This window comes from Manis javanica, chromosome 4, assembly GCF_040802235.1.
Source record: "Manis javanica isolate MJ-LG chromosome 4, MJ_LKY, whole genome shotgun sequence".
In the NCBI taxonomy this organism is placed as follows: domain Eukaryota; kingdom Metazoa; phylum Chordata; class Mammalia; order Pholidota; family Manidae; genus Manis; species Manis javanica.
The window spans coordinates 101,972,786-102,000,608 of NC_133159.1; the positions used below are offsets into that span (position 1 = coordinate 101,972,786).

Genomic DNA, 27,823 nt, shown 5'->3' on the forward strand with positions numbered 1-27,823 from the left:
GATTATGTTTGTTAACAACTCCCTTATAATAGCTGGCACTGTTTTACCTCTTGCTTACCTTGAGTTTAGGAGTTCTTCCTCCATGACCTTGAAGGAGTGGCATTTCTCTTTGTAGGGTCTGACATTCCTTCAGCTACTTGTCACTGGGCTCTGTAGAATACTGTTATTTCAGTATTTTCTGTACCTGTTGTCTATCCTATAGTCTTTTCCTAGAACTATTCCTTCCTTGTAATTGTGCATATGTAGCTGTTTACATAACTGCTTCAACTATTTTGTTGTACTTTCCTGGATCCTATGAAATTGCTTTAGAGTGTTATTAAAATATAGGATGTTTGAAAAGTTTACTTAATAACTAACTTTGTGGTTAAAAAAAGACCATTGAATGGGCATTGTCATTTTTCTTTTAAAAGATAGCATTACATCGTTGATTCATTCAGCGTGATTTTTAGTCAGTATGAAAGGGCTTTGGTGAGTTTATTCTTAGAATTTGGAGATTAGTAAGAGTCACTTTATAAAATTCACTTGTAGGTTGAGAATAGTTATCTGTCAAAGTCTTTAAGTGCTCTCCTGTTTATTAAGTCTAAATCAGAAGAAGGTCTGGAAATAATAGCAATGAAATAGTGGATGTGAGTGAAAGCTGATGTAAACAGTGGTATTACCATAAGAGGAAAGAATGTATCAACAGAAGTTTTAATGCTTGTAGTCTAGAAAGATGACACACAAGGGATAGGAAGGGAAGGAAATTATATTTACTAAGTGTCAGCTGTCTATTTCTTTCCCTTCCTTGCTGTACTCTTATTTACAATAATTTGTAGATTCTTTGGGTTTTCTGTGTATAAATCATATTAGACAGAAGAATTTTTTCAAACCACCTCTTTTCTGTATTTTAATTATATTTAATCATGTTTTACTTTGCTAAGACATCCAGTATAGTCAAACAGAAGCTATGATAGCATCCTAATTTATTTCTTATCTTGAAAGAATGCTTCTGAAGTTTCACTATTGACAGTTACATTTGCTACAGTTTTAGGAAGATATTTGTTATTAGGTTGATTTTTTTCTCCTTTACTGTAAGGTTTTAAGATCAGGAACAGGTGTTGAATTTTGTTACGTCCTTTTTCTGTTTCTACTAAATGATTTGTATAGTTTTTTCTTCTCTAATAATAGGTAAGTTATGTGGGTGGAATTTTCTTATGTTAAACTCTTCTCATTTCTGGGATAAGTCCAATTAATTATGATGAACTATTTTTTTTCTCTAATTTTTAATATTGCTGCTGATTAGCTTTGCTAATTTAGTTTTAAAAAAAATCTGTGTTCATGAATGAGCTTAGCCTGTGATTGTCCTTTTTCTACAGTAATCATTCTATTTTGGACATTGTTGAATTGGAGGTGTTTGGCAAATAGTCGATGGCAGTATCTTACATGGTGTTAGAAATTTGGATCTGAAGTACTTAGCAACTTGATAAAGAATGGCTGTATGTACTTTGATTTAACAGTTGAGAAATTACAGTTAGATGATGATGAATAGGAAGAGTATATAGTGTAAGAACATAAATCAGGATGGAATACAACATTTTTGGGGTGCATTGGGCATGGTAAAGTCAATTAGCAGCAACTTGTTGGGAAGAGATGTGAGGAGGAGGGTGTTTCAAAAGAAGGGTGAACTTTGTTACTAATTTTTAATTGGTGGATAGAAGAGTGATGTAAGGTTAGAGAAAGTGAGAGCAGCAAGTGTAGTACTCTGAAAAAGTAGAGTGGTGAAAGGAAGGAAAGGGGATACCAGTGAGGGTAGAAAGAGAGGCAGTTTTGAGGGAAGTTTTTTTACTTATTTATTTTTTAAGGATGGATAAGACTTCATGTTGGTAGTGGTGAGTAAAACTAGGAAGAGAGTGAGTATAAAGGGAAAATATTTGTCTATCTAAATACTTGCCAAATAAGATTTCAATGTAATTTTATATATCTTTATGTAATCTAGGATTATATTTGTACTTCAGAATGTTTTCAAACATCATTTATTTAAACATTCTAATTGGAGAAGAAAATTCATCACTTGGTTGGTTTGTTTCTGGCAAATCAACCCTCAGATACTAATGAGAACCTTAGGGAAAGAATATTTAGGATGGAGAGTGGTTCATTAATGTTATCAAAAATAAAAATCACAAAATAAGAGTGGCTTAAGCAAACAAGTTTATTTTTGGTCGCATTCAATAGGGGCAGTTTCAATAATAGGGGCTGAGAAACAGGCTTTTGATTTAGCAGAAGCATATGCTCAGCTAAAAATTGAGAGCTCTAAGACTAAGGAAGAAGGGGAAAAAATACTGAGAGGCAGAAGTATGTACACGGTAAGAGACACACTCTTAAAGCTCCTCTCTTGTATGAAAGGCAGTATTTTTGACCGTTGAAGGCTGGTGTTAGGGGCGCCAGTCCCCTGCATAGTCAAATCCATGTATAACTTTTGACTTCCTCAAAATTTAACTGCTAATAGCCTGCTGTTGACTGTTGACTGGAAGCCTTATTGATAACACAGTCAGTGAACACATATTTTACATATGATATTCTGTATTCTTACTATGAAGTAAGCTAGAGAAAAGAAACTGTTTTATTCCCCAAATTGTTGCAAATCTCCAAAAAAGTCACATGTAAGTGAACCCACTCAGTTCAAACCTGTGTTGTTCAAGGGTCAACTGCATTTGCATAGTGTTAAGAAGTCAAAAATGCATGTTTATATCTAGGTCTCTACTTCATAGTTCTGTGACACTGAATAAATTACTTAATTTTTCTTTTTGTGCCTTAGTGTTTTCATAATAAGTTGGGGATCAGTGTTTAATAAAGGGTGAATAAATTGATGCAGGGATTACATAAGATGGGGAGGTGCTCAAGATGGTGGTGTGAGTAGGGCGGTGAAAATCTCCTCCTAAAACCATGTATATTTTGAAAATACAGCAAATACAACTATTCCTAAAAGAGAGACCAGAAGATACAGTACAACAGCCAGGCTACATCTACATCTGCGAGAACTCAGCATCTCATGAAAAGGGTAAGATACAAAGCTGTGATCCGGTGGGACCCGAGCACTCCCCCCACCCCAGCTCACCAGCAGGAGGAAAAGAATCAGAATGGGGAGGGAGTGGAAGCACAGGACTGCTAAATAACCAGCCCTAGTAATCTGCACCAGGACCACAGACACACATTGCATGGTGTACTGGATATTAGAGAAATGGAAAAGTAAAATCCAAGATGGAGACTGTGAGTGGGTTCCTACAGCCGGCTGCCCTGTGGCAAAAGAAAAGCAGGTGCTTTAAAAGTCTTAAAGGGACAAGGGTTTAACAGGTGGACAAAATCGTCCTGGCACACTCAGCCCAGCAGGGTGGGAATCTTAAGGAACTTCAGATGCCCTCAACTCTGGGTGTCAACACAGCTCCGAAGCCCCCCCTGCCCGGCGCCGGCACTGCAAGCAAACCGGCCGACCTGCCATTGCTGCGGATCAGCCAGGAAGCAGCCTGGCCCACAGCAACCACACAGAGTCTTCTCCCAGCGCTGAGCTAACCAGACCAGACCCAGAGGCTGTCCCTGGTGCGCAGCTGCCTGGCACAGGCAAAGGAAGCCGGTGCAAAGTCCAGAGGCATGAAGGGGTGCTGTTTTCGCAGGAGAAAACATGCCATGTACCTGCAACCCCTGGCAGGGCTCTAGGCCATCTCCAGGGCTGCCCCTCGCATGGCCGCCCTTCACACAGCAGCTCAGGGGATTAACCCAGAGACTGCTCCCTCTGTGCGGCTGCCAGCACAGGCAGTGGAGAAGGGCAAAGAGACCAGCAAGGAGGAAGGGACTTTGCTTTCCCAGCTTACACACATGCCACTTGCCGGCGATCACTTCTATCACCATGAAAAGGCAGAAGAACCTGATCCAGTCCAAAATCACTCAGACAATGCCAGAGAGAGGGCCTGGTGAGATAGATATAACCAATATTTCTGAAAAAGAATTCCAAGTAAAAGTCATAACCATGTTGATGGAGCTGCAGAGAAATATGTAAGAGTTAAGGGATAAATCTGTTATCTCCAGAGGGAGATAACAGAAATGAAACAATCAATAGAGGGACTTAAGAGCAGACTGGATGAGGTGCAAGAGACTGTTAATGGAACAGAAATCAGAGAACAGGAATACAAAGAAGCTGAGGCAGAGAGAGGTAAAAGGATCTCTAGGAATGAAAGAATATTAAGAGATCTGTGTGACCAATCCAAACGGAACAATATTCACATAATAGGAGTATCAGAAGAAGAAGAGAGAGAAAAAGGGATAGAAACTGTCTTTGAAGAAATAATTGCTGAAAAATTCCCCAAGCTAGGGAAGGAAATAGTCTCTTAGACCATGGAAGCCCACAGATCTCCCAACACAAGGGACCCAAGGAGAAGAATATCAAGGCCTATAATAATTAAAATGGCAAAGATCAAAGACAAGGACAGGGTATTAAAGGCAGCTAGAGAGAGAAAAAAGATCACCTACAAAGGGAAATCCATCAGGCTATCATCAGACTTCTCAGCAGAAACCTTACAGGCCAGAAGAGAATGGCATGATGTATTTAATGCAATGAAACAGAAGGGCATTGAACCAAGAATACCGTATCCATCAAGATTATAATTTAAATTTGAAGGAGGGATTAAATAATTCCCGGATAATCAAAAGTTGAGGGAATTTGCCTCCCACAACCACCTCTACAGGGTATGTTAAAGGTACTGCTGTAGATCTAAGGCTAAGTAGATGTCACCAGAGAAAATGAAATCACAGCAAAGAAAGCAGATGAACAAAATACTAACTAAAGGCAAAAAATAAAATCAGCTGTCCACAAAAGCAGTCAAAGGAAATACAAAAGAGTACAGAATAAAACACCTAACATATAGAGTGGAGGAGGAAGAATAAAAAGGGAGAGAAATAATCATCAGACTGTGTTTATAATAGCGTAATAAGTGAGTTAAAGTTGGACAGTTAGATAGTAAAGAAGCTACCCTTGAACTATAGGTAACCATGAATCCAAAGCCTACAATGGCAATAAGTACATACCTATCGATAATCACCCTAAATGTAAATGGACTGAATGCACCAATCAAAAGACACAGAGTAATAGAATGGATAAAAAGTAAGACCCATCTATATGCTGCTTACAAGAGACTCAACTCAAACCTAAAGACATACACAGACTAAAAGTGAAGGGATGGAAAAAGATATTTCATGCAAACAATAGGGAGAAAAATGCAGGTGTTGCAGTACTTGCATCAGACAAAATAGACTTCAAAATGAAAGTAATGAGATAAAGAAGGACATTACTAATGATAAAGGGGTCCGTCCAACAAAAGGATATAACCATTATAAATATCTATGCCCCGAACACAGGAGCACCAACATATGTAAAACAAATACTAACAGAATTAAAGGAGGAAATAGAATGCAATGCATTCATTTTAGGAGACTTCAACACACCACTCACTCTAAAGGACAGATCAACCAGACAGAAAATAAGTAAGGACAAAGACGCACTGAACAACACACTAGAACAGATGGACCTAACAGACATCTACAGAACTCTACACCCAAAAGCAGCAGGATACACATGCTTCTCAAGTGCACATGGAACATTTTCCAGAATAGAACACATACTAGGCCACAAAAAGAACCTCAGTAAATTAAAAAAGATTGAAATTCTACCAACCAACTTCTCAGACCACCAAGGTACAAAACTAGAAATAAATCGTACAAAGAAAGCAAAAAGGCTCACAAACACATGGAGGCTTAGCAACATGCTCCTAAATAATCAATGGATCAGTGACCAAATTAAAACAGAGATCAAGCAATATATAGAGACAAATGACAACAACCCATTCTCCTTAAAGTTTTCCAAAACTTGGAAGAAGACAGAATACTTCTCTCATTCTGTGGAGCCAGCATCACTCTAATACCAAAAGCAGGCAAAGACCCAACAAAGAAACAAAAATTACAGGACAACACCTGAACTTCTGTGGGATGCCGTGAAGGCAGTTCTAAGAGGAAAGTATATAGCTATCCAGGCCTTTATAAAGAAAGAAGAACAATCCTAAATGAATAGTCTAAAGTCACAACTATTGAAAATGGTAAAAGAAGAACAAATGAGGCCTCAAGTCTGCAGAAGGAGGGACATAATAAAGATCAGAGAAGAAATAAATAAAATTGAGAAGAATAAAACAATAGAAAAAAATCAATGAAACCAAGAGCTGGTTCTTTGAGAAAATAAACAAAAGAGATAAATCCCTAGCCAAATTTATTAAGAGAAAAAGAGAATCTACACACATAAACAGAATCAGAAATGAGAAAGAAAATATCACGATGGACAGCACAGAAATACAGAGAATTATTAGAGAATACTATGAAAATCTATATGCTAACAAGCTGGATAACCTATAAGAAATGGACAACTTTCTAGAAAAATACAACCTTCCAAGACTGACCAAGGAAGAAACAGAAAATCTAAACAGACCAATTACCAATAATGAAATTGAATTGGTAATTAAAAAACTACCCAAGAACAAAACCCCCAGTCAAGATGGATTCACTGCTGAATTTTATCAGACATTTACAGAACACGTAATACCCATTCTCCTTAAAATTTTCCAAAAATTGGAAGAAGACGAAATACTTCCCTCATTCTATGGAGCCAGCATCACTCTAATACCAAAAGCAGGCAAAGACCCCACAAAAAAAGAAAAATTACAGACCAATATCCCTGATGAACATAAATGCAAAAATACTCAACAAAATCTAGCAAACCGAATTTAAAAAGTACATCAAGAATGTGTGATCATACACTTTGATCAAGTGAGATTCATCTCAGGCATGCAAGGATGGTCCAACATTCAAAAATCCATCACCATCATCCACCACATCAACAAAAAGAAGGACAAAGACTACATGATCATCGCCATAGATGCTGAAAAAGCATTTGGAAAATTCCAACATCCATTCATGATAAAAACTCTCAACAACATGGGTATAGAGGGCAAATACCTCAACATAATAAAGATTATATATGACAAACCCAGAGCCAACATCATACTTAACAGCGAGAAGCTGAAAGCTTTTCACTTAAGATTGGGAACAGGACAGGGATGCCCACTCTCCCCACTTTTATTCAGCATAGTATTGGAGGTCCTTGCCATGGCAATCAGACAAAACAAAGAAATAAAATGCATCTAGATTGTTAAGGAAGAAGTCAAACTGTCACTATTTGCAGATGACATGCTATTGTACATAAAAAACCGTAAAGACTCCACTCCCCAAGTACTAGGACTAATATCTGAATTCAGCAAAGTTGCAGGATTAATAATTAATACACAGAAATCTGTTGCATTGTGATACACTAATGATGAACTAGCAGAAAGAGATATCAGGAAGACAAATCCATTCACAATTGCATCAAAAAGAATAAAACACCTAGCAATAAACCTAACCAAAGAACTGTAAGTCCTATACTCCAGAATCTACAAGTGTGTGTGGAGGGAGAAAACAAAAACTAAAACAAAACAGAAACCAAAATCCAAAACCTTGTGTTACTTATAGTGTATCAAAAAGTGAGTTCAATGTTACACATTAAGATATAATTGAAAATAGTAATTTCAGATCTCATGAGAACTTGTAGACCTGATACGAGATTTTATTGGAAGCCTTAGAAGATGCCCAAAGTGAGCCAAACTGCAAAGGTTGGGGTCATAGTCCTGAACAATACCACCCTCACCTCTGATACCACCTGCAAGTTCAGAGAGCTCCCATAATACTCTCAGGTTTGATAATTTTCTGAGACTCACAGAACTCACTGAAAGATGCTATATTTATGGAAGGAGTACAGATTATAGGGGAAGGATAGAGTTTAAAGTCAGCCAAGGAAAGAAGCACATAGGGTGAAGTCCAGGAAAATTCCAAATAGAAACCTCCCAGTGTCCTTCAATTGTGATGTCAGGGCATTACTCTCCCAACATCAATGTGTATCAGTACTTTTGCCAACCAGGCAAGCCCACCTGGGCTTTGGTATCCAGAGTTTTTATTGGGACTTCTTAATTTTGGCATTATTGACTAATTGTATACCTTGTTGACTCTAGTCTCCAGGCTGACTGATAGTGTGTGACAAAGAATCTACACTCCAAGTCATATTGTTGGTCTTTCTAGAGTGACTAGCCCTGACCCTAGGGCTGTCAGATGTGGCCAAAAATCTGGTGTGGCCAGCACCAAACATAAACAAGGACACTTTTGTGAAGTAAGACATATTACCTCCCATAAGTTGAGGACAGAGGTCAAATTCTTTATTACATGGAATGATATAAGGTACTAATGAAAGGAAGAGACATTTACAAATGGAAGTTCAACATGGTAATCTGTTGGAAGATAGCAAAGTGAAAAAAAATCTTTAAAATATATGTCAAAGATCATCCAGGTGAAATAAACATTGAAAAGAGTTGACCAAGCTGGCATAACTTAAAATCTAGACATTTGGCCACCAAAAATTTGGGGAGCCCCCATACACAAAAGTAAACTCAAAATGGATTAAAGACTTGAATGTAAGTCATGAAACCATAAAACTCTTAGAAGACAACATAGGCAAACATCTCCTGAATATAAGCATGAGCAACTTCTTCCTGAACACATCTCCTCGAGAAAGGGAAACAAAAGCAAAAATGAACTCATGGGACTACATCAAACTAAAAAGTTTTTGTACGGCAAAGGACATCATCAACAAAACAAAAAGGCATCCTACAGTATGGGAGAATATATTTGTGAATGACATATCCGACAAGGGGTTAACATCCAAAATATATAAAGAATTTACCTCAACATCCAAAAAGCAAATAACCCAATTAACAAATGGGCAGAGGATATGAAGAGACAATTCTCCAAAGAAGAAATTCAGATGGCCAACAGACACATGAAAAGATGTTCCACATCACTAATCATCAGGGAAATGCAAATTAAAACCACAATGAGATATCACCCCACACCAGTAAGGATGGCCAGCATCGAAAAGACTAAGAACAACAAATGCTGGCGAGGATGCAGAGAAAGGGGAACCCTCCTACACTGCTGGTGGGAATGTAAGCTAGTTCAACCATTGTGGAAAGCAATATGGAGGTTCCTCAAAAAACTCAAAATAGAAATACCATTTGACCCCGAATCCCACTCCTTGCAATATACCCAAAGAATACAAATTTTCATATTCAAAAAGACATATGCACCCCTATGTTTATTGCAGCACTTTTTACAATAGCCAAGATACGGAAGCAACCAAGTGTCCATCAGTAGATGAATGGATAAAGAAGATGTGCTACATATACACAATGGAATATTATTCAGCTGTAAGAAGAAAACAAATCCTACCATTTGCTTCAGCATGGATGGAGCTAGAAGGTATTATGCTCAGTGAAATAATCCAGGAGGAGAAAGACAAGTACCAAATGATTTCCCTCATTTGTGGAGTATAACAATGAAGCAAAACTGAAGGAAGAAAATAGCAGCAGACTCAGAGACTCCAAGAATGAACTAGTGGTTACCAAAGGGGAGGGGTGTGGAAGGGCAGGTGGGGAGGGAGGGAGAAGTGGTCTGAGGGGTATTATGTTTAGTACACATGGTGTGGGAAATCACAGGGAGAACAGTGTATCACAGAGAAGGGACATAGTGGATCTCTGGCAACTTGCTGCACTGATGGACAGTGACTGCATTGGGGTATGGGTGGGGACTTGATAATATGGATAAATGTAGTAACCACATTGTTTTTTCATGTGAAACCTTCATAAGAGTGTATATCACCCATACCTTAATAAAAAAATTTTAAAAATTTGGGGAGCCCCTTGAAAGGAGACCAAAATAAAAATAAAAATTTGAGGTTTATAAGGAGGAAAACTAGAAAATTAATGTTTTAATTAATTAGTATTACTAAATGATTATTGTGAAAAGATGCTCTTAGCAAGAAAGTGTGGCTTATGTGTATATAGAACATTACAATTTACTAAGTATTTTTACTTAATGTTGGATACCACTAGCCAAATATCATAGTTAGGTAGTATTGTTATCTGTTTTCCAATCTGTATTATAGAAATAAGTACTGATTTTGAAGGTTTTTTTAGTGATTTGTGCCAGGTTGCAGAGTGAGTCAGGGGCAGAATTACAACTGAATCTTTGTCTCCTGATTTTTGGATTAAGTACTTTTTCTTTGATTTCCCCCCATCCTCCATCTATAAAATGATCCTTTTTGGCACCCAGGTAACTGGACATCTCACTTAATTCCTTGAACTCTGGAGCTCCTGTTAAGGAGTAGACTGGTTTGTCTTTGCACTTTATGTTGGTTATTGTATGGTGAGTATACTCACTGAATACTTAAACAATTCTTTTTGGGGGACAAATGCAAATAAATTTGTAGATATTTTAGATTTTTCAAATGTCCTCAAGTAAAGCTCTATACAATATTTCAACAGTATAGGTGCTTATGAACAGCGTTTGCATGCCAGAATATTAACTAAAGTAGAATAAAGTGACTGGAACTTTCCTCTGGAGCACTAAAATTTAGAGGGCTCAGTTTTTTATTTTCAAAAATAATTTTAAAAAGTGTAATTTGAAAATTGTTTACACATACATGCTGCTATCAAATATAATTTTTCACTTGTAGAGAAATAATAGATTTTGCCTTTACTTAATAAGAATAGCAAATAAAAAGAAGCTTTCCTGCATTCATGCCTGCTGTGCCTTTAATTCCTAAGGCAGTCCTGAAAGCCCTAGCTGTTGTTCTGGACACATGGACAAAGGCCAGTGCTGGCTGTGGAGTTAGGCTAGTCGAGAGAGGGCACAGCTCTCTGCCAATTTTATGATAGCCTTGCCCCATTTTAGGAGCATTTGGTGCTCTAAATCCTTGTAGGTTTGCCCAGAAGCTGTTCCTGTCACCTAGTGCAGTTAAGCTGAGATGCTGCTCGGTGTTGGTCCTGCTTACTGAGTACACTTATGTTAGCCCAAATCATTAAATGACTCTGTGCGTGGCAGGGTGTGGGAAGAGGGGAGCAGTGGTAATGGAGGTGGTGGGGGTGAGGAGGGAGGGTAAGGTGGTAAGGGAAGGAAGGGAATAGCTGGTAAGGACTTTACTCTTAGACTCCTGTGTCATCTCATCTAATCCTCACAACAGTCTTGTGAGGTTGGTGGAAATTTTGTTTTCACAGATGAGGAAAAGAAGCTCAGAGAGTTGACACACACCTAAAAAGTAGCAGGTTTCTATCGAGGTTTGGCTGATTGCACAATTTGAGGCATTTCCTCTGGCATGGTAAAAAGGATTGTTTGTAGAAAAGGGACTGGCTAAGTAAGTCTGTGAAATGTGGTAGACATTTCTATTGCCAAACTTCTCAGAGCTTTCAAAATACTTGCATGTATTGTGAATCTCTGGAGACAGTATATGGAATGCACTGTAGCCCGTATATTTTCTCCTCCTTTCTGTCAGGGGAGTCTCTAGAAAGTGGCATATAATAATACCTGGCTGTTTGTGGAGCTTCACTGGTGGGTAAAGTTGCTTTCCACTACAAGCCCTTGCAAACATGGTAGGGCCTTCCACATGCCATTCAGCTAATACATTCATAACATGGTGCCTGGAGTTAGAAATGGAAATCTTGGCTCTCTATGGAGACTCTCCCACAGGTCATTAGGACAGAAACTGCCCTTGAATGAACCAGTCATCCCTGTTTAATGTTACTCTTCTTTGGGGCTATGCCCAGGCCCTCTGCTTTATGACTCTGTGTGTATCTTGCTTAGTAAGTGGGTGAGTTGGGAAAATTCTCCACTGGAAGTGACAGAATACCAACTGACAGTTAATCCACAGCATTGAAATTTGGGGCCCAGGAGCTGAGGACCCTGAAAGCAATTCAATTATATCAGCAAGTACTTTACATCTTTGTTTTCTTTCCTGAACCATGTTGGCCATTTGTCCCAGGCTTGTTGCCTATTAATGCAAGGTGGCTTTCACAGCTTTTCAGGCATCACAGCCCCATTTGAAGACTGGAATAAGTGCTTGCTAGGTTTGGTTTTAGTAGCTAAAAGTCCTTTTTCATCTCTTAGGTTGGAATGGGGTTATGTGGTCACCTCTAGCAGCAAGGGCATCTTGGAAAGACTTGATTGGCATAGATGGACATGTTCTCTTCTCAGGGGCCAGGAACAGTGTTTTTCTGTTGGTAAGGAAGTGGGAAGGAGATCGGAAGGCTGTTGGAAGGTAGTAACTACTGTATTCATAGGTGCTTGCCTATGTTTACCTTGGTTATCTTACCTAATACTTCGTTCAGTGCCTGTGTTGATGATGATGCCCTCATCTGTCTGAGTCTGTGGAACAGATTCGGCCCTGATTCCATTTGGATGTACCCAGTGGCCAACCTTGGCTCCTCCTCATGTGTTCTTCCCACATCCCGTCTGTCTGCAGGCCCCATGAATCCTTTCTTCCTACCCAGATGACTTTGTCACTGACTCTCTGGCTTGGTTGTGCTCTCCCCCTCTTTTTACTCTCTTTTCCTCAAAGCCTCTTCTTGCTGATAGCAATCCAGTTTTTTCTCTAAACGTTAAACTTTAAAAATATTAGATGGTAAATTGATATTTTCCTCTTTTGATGTTTAGTTCTGATTTTTAAACACATGTACACATTCTTGTAACCACCACTATGATTAGGATAACAGTGCTAGCATCCCAATAAACTCTTGTGTTACTCTTTTAGAGTTAACCCCTCCTTCATCCATAACTGCCTGCGACCACTGATCTATTCACCATCCCTGTATTTTTGTCTTTTTGAGAATGTCATGTAAGAATTGTATAGATTGTAATCTTTTGGGACAAGCTTCTTTAACTCACATAATAATACTTTTCATAATTTATTCAAGTTTGTCTGTGTGAATAGTTTGTTTTTATTGCTGGGCAGTATTGTATAGTATGGCTGTACCACAGTATAAACAATGGTTTGTTTAAGCATCTACTTGTTTAGGGACACCTGAGTTGTTTCCAGTTTTTGCCTGTTATGAGTAAAGCTGCTATAAATATTTGTGTACAGGTTTTTTTTCCTATAATATTTAAAAAATTGAAAATATACATAAGATTTACCATCTTAACTATTTTTAAGTGTACAGCGCAGTGGTACTAAGTACATTTATATTGTTCATCAGCACTACCATCTATCTCCAGAACTCTTTCATCTTGCAAAACTGAAATTCTGTACTTTTAAACAATAACTTTCCATTTTCCTCTTTCCTCCAGTTTCTGGCAACCACCATTTTACTTTCTGTCTCTGTGATTTTGATTAAGTATCTCATCTAAGTGAAATCATACAGAATTTGTCTTTTTGTGACTGGCTTGTGTATAGTTTTTGTGTGAACATAAGCCTTCACTTCTCTGGGATAAATGCCCAGTGGAGTTGCTAGATTCTGTGGTAGTTGCATATTTAGTTTTTTAAGAAACTGCTTAACATTTCCAGAGTGGTTATACTGTTTTACATTGCCACCAGCAGTGTTATATGTCCAACTATCTTCAGAGTTTGAATTAAATTTTTGGAGAAGCAGCTCTGGTGACTATTGGGTCAAATGCTGACCCTGAGAATAGTCATCATTGGCTAATTTGGAAGATAGTAACTACTGTATTCATTCATGTGGATTCAAGTGGAAGTGGGGGGAAGATGAAGCTCTCACACAAGAGTAGGGTTGGACAACCCAGTCAGTGTCCACTGCAGTAGCAGTTTCCAAACATGTGTGCACACCAGAATCATCTGGGGAACCCTTAATAATATAAATTCATTGCTTTAATACCTTCTACATTGGAACCCATTTTTAATAAGGACGCAAGAGAGTTTTAGGCATTCATGCCCACATCAGTTGGGAATTGTGCTCTAAGATCTGTGGTATTTGCACAATGTAAAAGTTTTAAAAGAACATCATATACTATATGATAAATGAAAATTTCCCATGGTCTTATCTTTCCTGCTTACCTTTATCCTTGACCCTATGTTTATATTTTTGTTCCTTCTTGATCTTGATATTTACTCTATTTTTAAATTTCTCTCCCTCATATAGTTTTTCGCTAGTCTGCATGTCACTCTCTCTTTTTTTTTCCCCCATATGTCTACTGATAAGTAACTGGTTGCTGTTTTCCCAGTTCTCAGTTGCTCTGAAATTGTATCTTTCTTTTTAGGTTCTCTCTTCCTCCCCTGTGTAAACTGTAAGGTTGAAGGCACTTGGGGGAGGGGTGAGCACGTCAGACACTGATGACGTGCCAAAGTCCCCAGCTGCTGCCCCCTCCCAACCTGAAAAATGTGCCTTAGGCTAGCCAATCCTTGCGCCGCTGTAAATCTAAGCTCTGCCTCCCCCTACGTTCTTTAAAAACTCACTGCCTGTCTACTTTCGCATGACTTCCCAAGCCTCCATTTCCATAGACTGGGGAACCTCGCCCAGGGACATTCAAATAAACTACCCGGCCCTTTGTTGCCTCTCTTTGCCTGCTTATTTCGGCTGGAATTTATCTTACATAAACTGTTTGCTCTTCACCATCCAGAAGGCATACCACCTTATGCTTATCCTATTTTTGGGGCAAATAGATTCTGAGTCTCTCTCACAGATCTTTCTTACCTTTAATGGCAGGAACAAAAAGCAACTATTAGGGTTTAGTGGAGGAAACTTTAAGTTTTATGCTTAAAGATTGAAGTTCTCAAGAGTCATTCTTACCAGTGTTCTTTTCTCCTCTTCTTACAGGGAAGAAGAGGAACGTTTGAGAAATAAAATTCGAGCTGATCATGAGAAGGCCCTTGAAGAAGCGAAAGAAAAATTAAAAAAGTCAAGAGAGGAAATCCGAGCAGAAATTCAGACAGAAAAAAGTAAGGTAGTCCAAGAAATGAAGACGAAAGAGAAAAAGTCACTGCCACAAGTCCCTATACCGAACCTTATAGGAATAAATGGTGGAGACCCAGAAGATAATGACATAAGAAAGAAAAGGGAAAAAATTAAGGAGGTAATAAGCTGAGATTTATGATATGGAGTGGTTATGGATATGTATTTGGATTTAAATGTGTATATTTACCACCTATGGTGTCATAATTTGATCTTGTTTGTGTTTAGGGTCATAGTTGTAGTTCAGTTTCCAAGTTGGCAATAAGGGCTAGAACTCTGTCTCTTTCTTAATGTGGATTATAATATAATTATTGGGCACTTAAAATTTGATATATTTGCTATATAATCAAATATATAAATTTGCCCTATGTTTGGAGATCTTTTGATATCCAGCATTTTATAAATGTAGAATAGATCAATAAATAATTTATCATTGAATAAGAAATGTCTTAAGTGTCTAGTTACAAGGGACTCTGCTAGATACTGTGCAAATCTCCTCATAAAATGCTTTGAAAGAGTTAACGTTATATCTGTTAGATCTAAGGACAGTGTCATGAAACCCTTCACCCATACTGCAGATTAAGAACACATTTCTTCCAAAGAGTCTGAATGGATTGAAGAGTGGGTAAGGATTGATCTCAGAATTCTTTAAATTGTTTAGTTTCAGAAGTCTTTCAGTTTGTTATTCTAGGAATTATTTGGAGTTAAAAAGAATACCAAAGGGAAATAAAATTTAGTCAATATTTCAGTTAAACTTTGTTATTTAGAACATCTGTTAATTCTGGGTGGAGTTTACAGTTGTATTACTTTTGAAGAAAAAGATTTTGTTAGGTTGTAATAACATCAACAATTTTTCAAAGGGATTGTTTATCATAAAATATAACAATAAGTTTAGTTTAAGTAGTCAGATAACTATTTGGATATATTCTAGTATTGAATATGAAGGACTTAGCAGATACCTTAAATTTGGCCTTATGAATTATTATAAGATTTTGATTGTGATGAAATAAAACTCGAGCTGTGCTCTTATTTTACCTCACTTCTGGAGTTTGTGTTTTATGCACAGGCTGTGCAAGGCACTTTCTTTGGATAATGTTGAGGAGACATCAATAGATTTTTTTTGAGATGCCTGACCTGCTTTCTTTAGCTGTCACTAGAATTTGTTGAAATATTTTTCATGTATATAATAATTCAAATAATTGAGAGTGTGTGTTTAGTGGATCCAAGATAATCTACAGGCTCAGTGATTTGCTAGAAGTACTCTCAGAACTCCAGAAAACTGCTCTATTCATATTTGGAGTTTATTACAACAAAAGCATACAGACTAAAATTTGTAATAGACAAGGCACATAGGACAGAGTCCAGGAGAGACTCGGTGCAATCTTCTAGTTATCCTTTCCCAGTGGAATGACACAGACAGTGCTTAATTCTCCCAGTAATGATGTGTGGCAATGTGCATGAAGTATTTTGCCAGCAATGGAAGTTTTCCCAAGCCTTGGTTGTCAGGGTTTTTATGGAGGAGGTTTGTTATGTAGGCTTGGCTGACCTTAGTTCTCCCAACTCCTCCACAGTCAGTCTGATACCATGTGGCCCAAGGCCTCCACCATAAATCACATTGTTAGCATAAACTATCTTAACAAGCCCAAGGCATCAAGTAAACAAAGATACTCTTAAACAGGCAGGATAATAAAGGTTTAGAAGTTATTTTCCAGGTGCCTGGCACAGGCCAAACCTTTCTTCTGGCATGTGCAGGGTTTGGGCTATCTAGACAGAGTGACTCTAATAGAGAGCACCATATTATACATTGTTCTCGTAAGTAAAAATAAAACATTAAGAACCCCTGTGTAAGTTCCTGTTAAACATGATTACTGACTTAGTGATCAGAGAAAGTTAAAACCTAAGTATGGAGGGGAAGAAGCTAATAAGAAGAGAGGTGATAGTAACTGCAAAATACCTGAAACTTTCAAGAATTGGAGATAGTATTTACCTCTGAAGTCAGGGGTGTGAAACAGTTGGGAAGGGATTATCTGTAAGTTTTTAAAGGCACTTTTAATCTCCAGATCCCCAGTTCTCTAGTCAATGCATCTAAGATTTCCTTTCCCAGTGTAAAACCAAAATTTACCTTTTGGAGGAGTGAATTAGAGAAGATATAGATTTTGGGAATACCAGGTATGGCTGAGGAAAAAGTGCAGAGGTCATTCTAAAACACTAAGAGAGTGGTGGGGGTGGAGGGATTTTCGTGAAAAGTGCATTTTGAGTTTTAAGACCACTTTCTCTAGCTCAGCTCTCAAAATTCTGGCAGGCAGGTTTATATTTAATAAGCAGGAGTTTGGGGGACCTCTTTAGAGACACTGGCCCAAGAGGAAAGACTGAACACTGTTCCTCAGAGAAGCACTCCTGTTGCTCCTGATCTCCATATGATGAGGCTCAGTCAGCAAGTCTTGTTTATTCAGCGAGAGCCTTTGATTATCTTGTAATTGCTTCACTCTTAGGTGAAGAACATACCAAAGTTCACTAGACATTTAAGGAAAATTTCTTATACCAGAAAACAAAGCATATGGAAGAAAGAAACTCAGAGAACACAGAAATAATATAGGTATATCAAAAAAGAATTAACATCATTGGAGTGAGCAAAAAAAAAAACTGATGAAATCAGAACTGTAAGTAATAAAAAGGAACATTTGCAGAATAAGAAAGAACTCTTGGAATTAAAAATATGATAGGATTTAAAAATTTAATAGGAGAGTTGGAAGATAAAATTGACCAAATCTCTCAGTAGAAAAAAAAATTGAGAACACAAGAAAAGTGAAAATATCAACCCAGAACATCTGATTAGATAGGTGTTTTAGATAGAGAACAGGAGAAACAGAGGAGAAGAAGTCAAAGACAAAATTCAAGAAAATTGGCTGAAACTAAGAGATGTGAGTTTCCAGATTGAAAGGACCTGGCAGACATCTAACACAATGAGCAAAAAGAGACTACTGAAATTTTAGAATGATAGGCATATAAAAACAGATCTTAAAAGTTTAGAGAAGAAAACAATGGTTCCACCCTGAAGATTGGAATTGTACATAATGACACATAAGATTATAACAATATTGGAAACTGGAAGAGAGTAGAGCACAAGGCTTAGAAAGAATTATATATTCAGCCCAATTATAAATTAAGTCTGAGGGTTAAGATAATTTTTAGGCATTTTCTCAGATTGCTGTTGAGAAATATGTTTCACAAAAATAGGAGGAGAAGGGATTTTGGAAAAAGGGAATCTGTCACTAGAGAGAGAAAGGGAGGGTGTTCTTAGGATTGTAAATAAGGGAGTCAGTAGGATAACAGCTGTGCTTCAGGGACCCAAGTAGGAATATAGAGAGTTTCAGGAAGGGTATGCGTATCAGAGAACAAAATGGAACTTGATCATTTATCTAATGTGTTAAAACAGAAGAAAAACCAAATCCTCAGACTAGTAGTTAAGAACAGGGAAGGCAAAAGTTGAACAAAGGAATATAATAATTGTCAGAAAAACATGTTAACTGTATTGAGAGGATGTGGGTCAGGGAACTTTATGTGGAGATGAGTTGATAGTGGCATGCAAGAGCTACATTATAGGCCCATATAATGAACATCTAAAATGAAAAAAACCCTGAGAAATAGCACTATAAATTATATTTAGAAATGTGGTAAATAGAAAAAAAAGCAAACTAGTTTAAATAATTGCCTGAGGAGGAGAGGGAATTATAACTGGGGAACGTGTGGCAGGCCAATAGACGTTTTGAAAATTTAACTTTATTGAGACATAACTTATATACCATAAAATGTACTTATTTTAAGAGTACAGCTTGATGAGTTTTGACAGGTATATACAGTGGTATAACAACAACTACTATGAGGCGAGATGTGAATATGTTTATAACCTCAAAATGCTTTTCTCATGCCTCTCTGTGGTCAAGTCCATTTGATGCCTTGGTCCCAGGCAACCATTGATCTGCTTTTCATTATTGTAGGTTAGATTTGTCTTTATTCTAGCATTTCAATTAAATAGAATGATAAAGTATGTGGCATTTTGTTTTGGACTTTTGATCAGCAGAATTTTGAAATTCATCTATGTAGATTGCACATAAAGGTGATTTTTCCCCCTAGTAGTATTCCATTATATGGGTAGAGCATGATTTGTTTTACTCACTCACTTGTGGACCATTTGTTCAACATTTGTTTCAGATTTTGGCTCTTATGAGTAAAGTTGCTGTGAACATTTGTGTACAAGTCTTTGTGTGGGCCCATGTATTAGTTTTAGTTTTGACATTTCAGTCTGTGATATGTTGTGAGTAAATTTTTGAATATTGTGTGAAGTAAGGGTCATGGTTCATTTTTCCCCCCATAGGGCTTTCTAGTTCCAGCACCATTTGTTGAAAAGATTATCGTTCCCAATTCAGTTACTTTAGCACTTTGTTCAAAATCAATTGACAAAATCAATAGGTGTTGAGTCTCTATTCCATTAAACTAAATACCTATTCTTAATACCGATATAACACTGTGTGGATTACTTACTTTAATTTATAGCAAGTTTTGAAATCACGTTAGGCCTCCAACTTGGTTCTTTCTAAAAATTGGCCATTCTAGGTCCTTTGTCTTTCTAAAATTAGCTTCTCTGTGAAAATAAAAGGTTGATGTGTTTTGATTGGGATTTTATTGAATCTGTAGATGAATTGGGAAGATTTGTCATTTGAACAATTTCAGTCTTCCACTCCATGAGCATTTTACATCTTTCCACTTATTTAGGTTTTCTTTAATTTCTCTGAGCAATGTTTTTTTGTTCTCAGTATGTAGTTCTTGCATATATATTATGTTATATTTATTCTTAAAATATGTCAGGCTTTTTGATGCTATTATAAATGGAATTGTTTTTAAGTTTCCACTTGTGTTATTCATTAATAGCATATAGAAATAACTTGATTTTAGTTTGGTGAACTTTTATCCTTTTAGTTTACTGAAGTCATTTATTAGTTCTTATGGTTTTTTATTTAGATTGCTTAGGATTTTCACTGTACATAGGCATGCCGTCTGTGAATAGAAGTTATTTTCCTTTTTCTTTTTTACCTTTTGTTTCTTATTCTTGTCATTCGGCACTGGCTAGGACTTCCAAGTACACGGTTGAAAAGAAGTGGTAAGAATGGACATACATGATCTGTTCTCAACTTTAGGGGTTAAGAATTTAGTTTTTTACAGTTAAATATGTTAGCTGTAGATTTTTTAAAGATACTTAGGTTGAAGACATTTCCTTATAGTTTACTGAGAGTTTTATCTTGAGCAGGTATTGAATTTTGTTAAATGCTTTGTCTACACCTATAAAGATTGTATGATGTTTTTCCTTTTATTCTATTGACATGGTAAATTATATTGATTAGTTTTTTAATGTTAAATTAGTCTTATATTCCTGGGTTAATTGCAGTTGGTCATTCTGTAGTGTCCTCTTATATATTGCTAATTTTTGTTAAGGTAGTTTGCATCCCTATTTTTGGTATTTAGTTTTCTTTTACTATCTTTGCCTGGTTTCAGTGTCAGAATAATACTGTCTGCAAAAAAGTTGAGAAATGTTTTAATGAATCATGTACTGTTAAATGAATAGATTTTTGATAATACCACAGTCTGCTATTAAATAATTTAGCTGACATATAATTAAATACTCCATTATTTTGTATCTTAGAACTCTTTGGATTGTAAGAAACTCAGTTTAAACAGATTGATGTAAAAAATATTTATAGCTTAGTGGCCCTAAAATAAGGCTCTAATTGTGGTTGAGTCCAAGTCTGTAGGTGTTAGTGTCAATAATATGCATCTGTCTCTTTCCTTTTGTTATTTAGTTTCTCCATGTTGGGAGAGAATTAGCGCCCCCATCAGCTCCAGGATTATATACTGCATAGATGAGATTGCAAAATGAGAGAGTTCCTCTGTCTCTTAGTGTCTATAGCAATATGTGTAAAAGGACTTGATTGCCCCTACTTGAATGATAGGTACTCAATTACAGTGCCTAGGTAAGGGGTTGGTAAACTAACCTGTGGGCTAAAGTCTGCCTCTTGCCGTTTTTTTTTTTTTTCACTAGTCAAGTACAGTAGTGAAAAGGGGGGAAAGAGTAGGACAAGTAGTTCGATCTGTAACTGACTGTGAACAATTGAATTAACTCACTAACTTTGGACCAGCCCTCTTGCCTGTTTTTGAAAAATAAAGTTTAACTGGAATAGGCATGCCCATTTGTTCACATAGTGTCTAGGGATGTTGTGCTACAAAAGCAAGAGTTAGCTGCTATAGAGGCTGCATGCACTACAAAGCCTAAAATATTTGTTTTAAATAAAGAGTTTGCTGATCTTTGGTCTAGGGTTAGAGGTTCTCTTGTCAGGCTGTGTTAACTCGTTGTGAAATCAGAGCCCCTTGATTGACAGCTGGGTCATAATTACAGTGAGGGAAGAGAAGCTGTTTCCAAAAGGATGGGCAGTTCCTAAAAGGAAAGAATGCCAGACACCTTCCTCCACAATAAAAAGAACTTGTTTATTACATCCAGTTTTTGCTTCTGTTGGGTAGTGGAGGTTAAACATGGTTAGGTGTATTTTATACACTGATATAAATGTTAATAGACTAATACACCAATTTAAGAGATGTAGAAGAATGTATTAGGATATGGTAATAGAATCTCTTAAGTTACATGAATACAAAGATTAATAGTCTGTGAATAGTATAAATTTATGGATTTTAATTTTTTCTTAGATGATGAAACATGCCTGGGATAATTATAGGATGTATGGATGGGGACATAATGAGCTGAGACCTATTGCAAGGAAAGGGCATTCCACTAATATATTCGGTAAGTTTACTTTTTCTAATTATTATTTTCATTTTCTACCTTCATTTTAAAAATAGGATCTAAGTTTTTAAGTACTTTCTATAATCTGAGTATTTCTATGGAACTACAATTTGAAGCAATGTGGAGAAAATGAAGGTTCCTAAGTGTGGATAAAATGAGTTCCTGTAGCCAGGATTCTCACCTGGCCCTGGTTGACTAGCCCACTGCACACCTGTGGGCAATACATGGCTGTTGACTCTATAAAAAGAGCTCCACCCAGTGCTCTGGGCATGACATGGTGGCAGGGCTGCAAGGCTGCAGGAGAACAGAGCAGAGGTGGGAGTGGTGGCAGCGCCGAGGACAGAGGACGACTGTGTGGGATGGCTGTGCAGACAGAGAGGCCCAGAGGCAGAGACCGGCTTTCTGCATGCAGACTCGCTCTGAGTGAACGGGATTTTAGTGACTGACCTGCTACCTGGAAATAAAGTTGGGTATAACCCTTTCACCCCAAGAACATTTTGCTGTCATTTCTTTGGTCACATTGAATCCATAGCGAACTTGCCTGGGGCTGAAGCCCATTGGCAAGACACTAAGGCTAGGATTCTCACTGGGCCCAATTGGCTAGCTGACTGCACACGTGTGGGCAATGCATTTTTATTGACTCTATATAATAAAGAGCTTCACCCAATTCCATGGGAAACAAGGTGGCACCGTTGCAAGGCACAGAAGAGCAGAGATGAGACTGGAGTGGTGGCAGCACCGAGAACAAAGACTGAGACAGCTGCATGGGTAGAGAGGCCCAGAGGCAGAGACCGGCTTACTGCATGCAGACAGTCTCTGAGTGAACAGGGTTCTAGTGATTGACTGTCTTGCCAGTGGGTTTCAGCCCTGGGCAAGTTAGGATTCAATGTGACCAAAGAAAATAACAGCAAACGTTCTTTGGGGTGAAAGGGTTTATTACCTGGCTTGTTCTCCCAGCGGTAGGTTGAGCACTAGCGTCTCTGCCTCTACCCAGAGCACTGGGCCAAGCTCTTTATATAGTGCAATAATAGCTTATTGCCTAAAGGTGTGGAAGTGGTAGCCTAGCAACAGGCCAGTTGCATCATCAGTTGGTTTAAGTTCAGTGAGTTTCCTGGCCATTGGAACCCCAACTTCCCCACATTGACCTGCTACTGTGGAAATAAAGTTGGGTATAAACCCTTTCACTCCAAGAACATTACATTGTCATTCCTTGGTCTCACTGAATCCATAGTGAACTTGCCCAGGGCTGAAACCCATTGGCAAGACAATGCCCAAGGTGATTTGATTGGTAAAGTGTGTGTTGTGTTGTATATTCACTGTTCCAAGAGAAAAATTGACATTGTGTGTGTGTGAATGGAGGTCTGAGAAAGAGTTGTTTTCAACCTCAATTTGCTCTTTCTACTTCTCTTGAGTTAAGTCCACTTGCTAACTTCTCAGTTTAAAAGAGTAGGTTAACGTATTTAACTAAGTTTTACTTAATCTAAGGATAAGTCTGGAGAATTACCATGCTGTTCTTGATAGTCTTCACTTCTTTCCCTCATTTTAAGTCCTTCTTGATGGGATGGGTATCATATAAATAATGATAGCTGAAGACAAGAGAATATTAACAGGGTTAGAAGGCACATATACTAGTCATAAGCTGTGCAGTTGTCCTTACTAATTGTAGCACACCACCACAATAATCCAAGTAACAGCGTTTTTCTTTGATTGTGATACCATGGAAGAATTTTTCTAATGCTGTGGTCTCTCTCATAATTTGTTTGTTGCTTAGTGGTTTTCTATAAAAATGAAAGTGACTGAAAAGGTAATTTCTGCTGGGTTTGAGAAATGTTGGGTTGGAGGAATAATGGAAAAATTTTTCCTTTAGGTAATCAAAGACACCAGAGATCTCCTAATACTACACTTAATTTAGCAGCTCAATTAGCTGCAATAGAGCATGTTTCTTCAGTAGAGGCTGTAGATAGAAAGATTCCTATTGCTTTGTGGGTGCCACAATATGGGCCATTAGTGCAATATTGGCATTATATTTAATAGTTAATTAAAATGAGATCTTCATTTTCAAGTAAATATCTCTTATATTAAACTAAGTGGTAAGCTGTGAGCCCTTTTAAAGTATTGGAGTATAAATGTGTACTGAAAATAAATGTTGGATGTTAATTTTCTACTTGTTTTTTAAACCTGATTTCTCAGAACATCTAATGTATTAATGTTTAGCAAATAGATAGATACTGGCCGAGTAGGTAAATAACATACATTATTGCATTTAATTTAATCATTGTAATGACTGTGTAAGGAAAGATGATTTACTGAATTTAAATTCAGAAGGTAAATGAGCTTTCAGGTAACTGTAAAAATTTTATTTCTTATAAGTCAATATAAAACTTTTAGTGAATGAAAGGTACCTTTTTTCTTATTTTGGTGAAAAATGGTTTTAATTTGTGGTAACTCTGTCAGACTTCTTCAGTGTAAACTTTGTAGATCACTATTTGGTTATGCTGGTAAATGATGACTGCAGCATGTAGGTTCAGATTATTTTCAGATGAGATCTTGCCAGCTGGCCATTAGAAGCTCTTTATTTACTGGGTAAACTGATAGTTATTTGGGTTATCAAAGAAGTTAAGGGAGGTTAGAGTTGGAAAGGGAGGCTTTACAAAATGAGCCCTTGAATTCTGAGTTAAATGAGTACAGAAGCAAGGCTTTGCTGGTGGTCCTCCATTTCAGAGGGGTCATCAGGTAAATAATAGCAATTTAGTATATTCCTGTGGATAAAGTAAAGGTTCCTATGGCCAGGATCCTCACCTAAACCTAAACTACTTGATGTAACTGGCCTGCTGCTAGGCTACTGCTTCCACACCCTTAGGCAATAAGCTGTTGACTTATATTAAGAGCTCTGCCCTGTGCTCTGAGTGCAGGCAGAGACAAAGGAGGGTTGGTTACAGACCTGCACACTGTTGGATACAGACATAATTCCAGTGCTTGACCTATCGCCAGGAGAACAAGCTGGGTATAAACGCTTTAACCCTAAGAACATTCCATTGTCATTTCTCAGTCTTACGAATCCATAGTGAATTTGCCCTGGGGCTGAAAGCCATTGGCAAGACAATTCCAATAGGAGGTTTTACTTTCTTTGCTACCAATTGGGCACAAGGCCGGTTATTTGCTTTAGAGATCCTATAAGAGTGGGGAAAATAGAAGTTCCTATGGCCAGGATCCTCACCTGACCCTAAACTATTTGATGATGTAATTAGCCTACTTACAGGCTAATGTTTCCATACCTGTAGGCAATGAGCTATTATTGACTGAGTCACTATATAAAGAGCTCCACTCAGTGCTTGTGCAGAGGCAGAGATGGAGAGACTGTTGAATGCAGATGTGATTCTAGTGCTCAACCTACTGCCAGGAGAATAAAGCCAGGCATAAACTCTTTTACCCCAAGAATGTTCTGTTATTTCTTGGTTTCACTGAATCCATAATAAACTTACCTGGAACTGACATAATAAACTTATCTTAGGCAAGACAAAAGTATATTTTCTTTTTCAGAAAAATAGTCTAGTGATTGACCTAATATTTATAGTAACAACATCAACAGTGTTTATATAATTAATACTGCTGTAGACCGAATTGTGCCCCCCAATAAATTCATATGTTGAAGATCTAACTTGCAATGTGACTGTATTTGGATTTAGCACCTTTAGTATAGGTAATTAAGGTTAAATGAGATCATAAATGGGACATTTTCTAATAGGGCTGAAACCCTTAAAAGAAGAGAAGGGCCCTTTCTTTCCATGCTCGTGCACCAAGGAAAGACATGTGAGGACATAGTGAAACAGTGGATGTCTACAAGCCAAAAAGAAACCTTTGCCAAAACCCGGAACCTTGATCTGGGTCTTGTAGCCTCCAGAACTATGAGAAAATAAATTTCTGTTGTTTAAGCCTCCTAGTCTGTGGTATTTTGTCATGGCAGTCCAAGCCGACTGATAAATGTACTATATGCCAAGGACTGATACAAGTAATCTGTGTGAATGCAGTTATTTAGTACTTACCACAACTCTCTGAGGTAGGTGCTGTTATTATTGTTCCCATTTTGCAGATGATGAAACCATAGCACAGTTGCCCAAGGTCATACAGTTAGTAAATAATGAAGCCAGGATCTGAATCCAAACAGTCTGGTTCCAGGACCCATGGTTCTAACTACTATTCTATACTGCTTCAGTAAATTTTAAAGATAGAAAGAAATTAATATCAGCATACAGGAAAAGCCATTATGAGAAAAAATTATAGTGAACCAGTAGAAAAAATGAATTTGCAATTATCAAAATTAGGTCTCATATCTTTATTAAAAATTGAGTGATTATTATTTTTTCCAGCCAAATAAGCTAAGAAGGAATGGATTCTTTATTGTTTGTCTTATGCTTTTAGGGATGCTTTTAACTTATTCAAGGATTAATAAACTAAGTTTAAGACTTGGTTTCCTACTTTGGTCCTTTCCTGCATCTCATATTGCTAGTATGATTTGGGAGTTTAAAAAAATATGTATTTTTACTTTTTCCTAGTTTAAATAGAAGAAATTTAAAAGAGGGCAGTTCTTTGTGTGTCATTTGACATCTCAAATTGAGTATGCCTTTACAGAATTGGAATCTTACAGTTGAAAGGAACTTTAAAAGTGTAGTCTCTCAGTTACTATAGGAACATGTAGGTGATTTTACTTGTAATATTCTAGATTATACAGAAAACAACTTAAAACATGAACTTTTCCTTTTCCATAGCTTTGATTATTAAAAAATTCTTTTATATGGTGTCTTGCCAATGGGTGTCAGCCCCAGGCAAGTTCACTATGGATTCAGTGAGACTGAGGAATGACAATGGAATGTTCTTGGGTGAAAGGGTTTATTACCTGGCTTGTTCTCCTGGTGATAGGTTGACCACTAGAATTATACCTGCATCCAGTAGTCTGCAGGTCCATAATCCTGTTTCATCACTGCCTCCACCCAGAACACTGAGCAGAGCTCTTTATATCCTGACTCAGTCAATAATAGCTTATTGCCTAACGGTGTGGAAGTAGTAGCCTAGCAGCAGGCCAGTTATATCATCAAGTAGTTTAGGTTTAGGTGAGGATCCTGGCCAGAGGAACATTCACTTTATCTGCATATGGCAACAGAAATCAGTGTTCCTCTGACTTCTGTCTAGTTAGTCCTTGACATCAGAGGATTCTTCATTTTAAAATGGCTTAAACTAAGAAGGAAATTTAATCAGCTCAGTGAAGTGCTGGAGTAAATCAGAGTCCAGTTAAGCCATTTTCTTTAACTTTTTCTTCTGTTTTCCTCTTTGTTATGATATTTTTGCTGGCTTTTTAGCAGAATGGCTACAGCAGCTTGAAGTTTCATATCTTCATATTACATCTGTAGAAAAGAGAACACTGCAAAGAAGAGAGTATTTGGGTTTTGTAGAAACCTCCTTGAAAGACTCATTGTTATTTGTTGTCTTTAATTGGGTTTTGTGCCCATCCTTGAACCAAATGCTATACCCAGAAGGATGGGATATATTCTTTTAGTTTTGACTGATTAGGGCTCACCCCTGAGCTTGGGGGTGGGGAGAGGGAAGTGTTGCTGGAAATAAGTTAGCACTAATGCTAATTTTTTCCAACAGTGATAAATAGAATGAATTCTTTTTACTTAGATATTCTGGAGAATTGAAAGAATTTTCATAGTGATATAGGTATTTTTGTATTTAAAAGAAAGAATTTTGATTTGGAAAAGTACCATTTGACATTGCAGTGCTTTTGGAAGTCTGCCTTTTATTTTCTGTGTGTGTGTTTATGTATATGTGTGTGTAAATTCTCTTTGTTATTTCTAACTTAACTGGTTTATGATTTTCTAATATTTTGTTGAGGATATTTAGGAGGGATATTGCTCCGAATTTTTCTTGTACTAACTTTGTCTTGCTTTGGTATCAGGGTAATACTGGCCTCATAAAATGAGTTTGTAAGTGTTCTCTGTTCTTCATTTTTCTGGAAGAGATTGTTTAACGTTGGTTTTATTTTCTCCTTAAGTATTGGGTATAATTTGGCAGTGAAACCATC

General features: G+C 37.4%; 1 protein-coding gene across 7 annotated transcripts in view; it reads left to right on the forward strand.

Moving 5' to 3' along the window:
* The window catches only part of MAN1A2 (mannosidase alpha class 1A member 2), a 209,681-nt gene that overhangs the window by 40,116 nt on the left and 141,742 nt on the right, over positions 1–27,823 (forward strand). For all 7 annotated transcript variants that reach the window (XR_012130300.1, XR_012130301.1, XR_012130302.1 and 4 more), the window contains 2 exons: positions 14,760–15,015; positions 21,648–21,744. Coding sequence is in view for 4 of the 7 variants with exons in the window: in XM_073234472.1 (XP_073090573.1) it covers positions 14,760–15,015; positions 21,648–21,744 (353 nt within the window). In the remaining 3 variants the exon portion in view is untranslated. The remainder of the gene's footprint in view (positions 1–14,759; positions 15,016–21,647; positions 21,745–27,823) is intronic.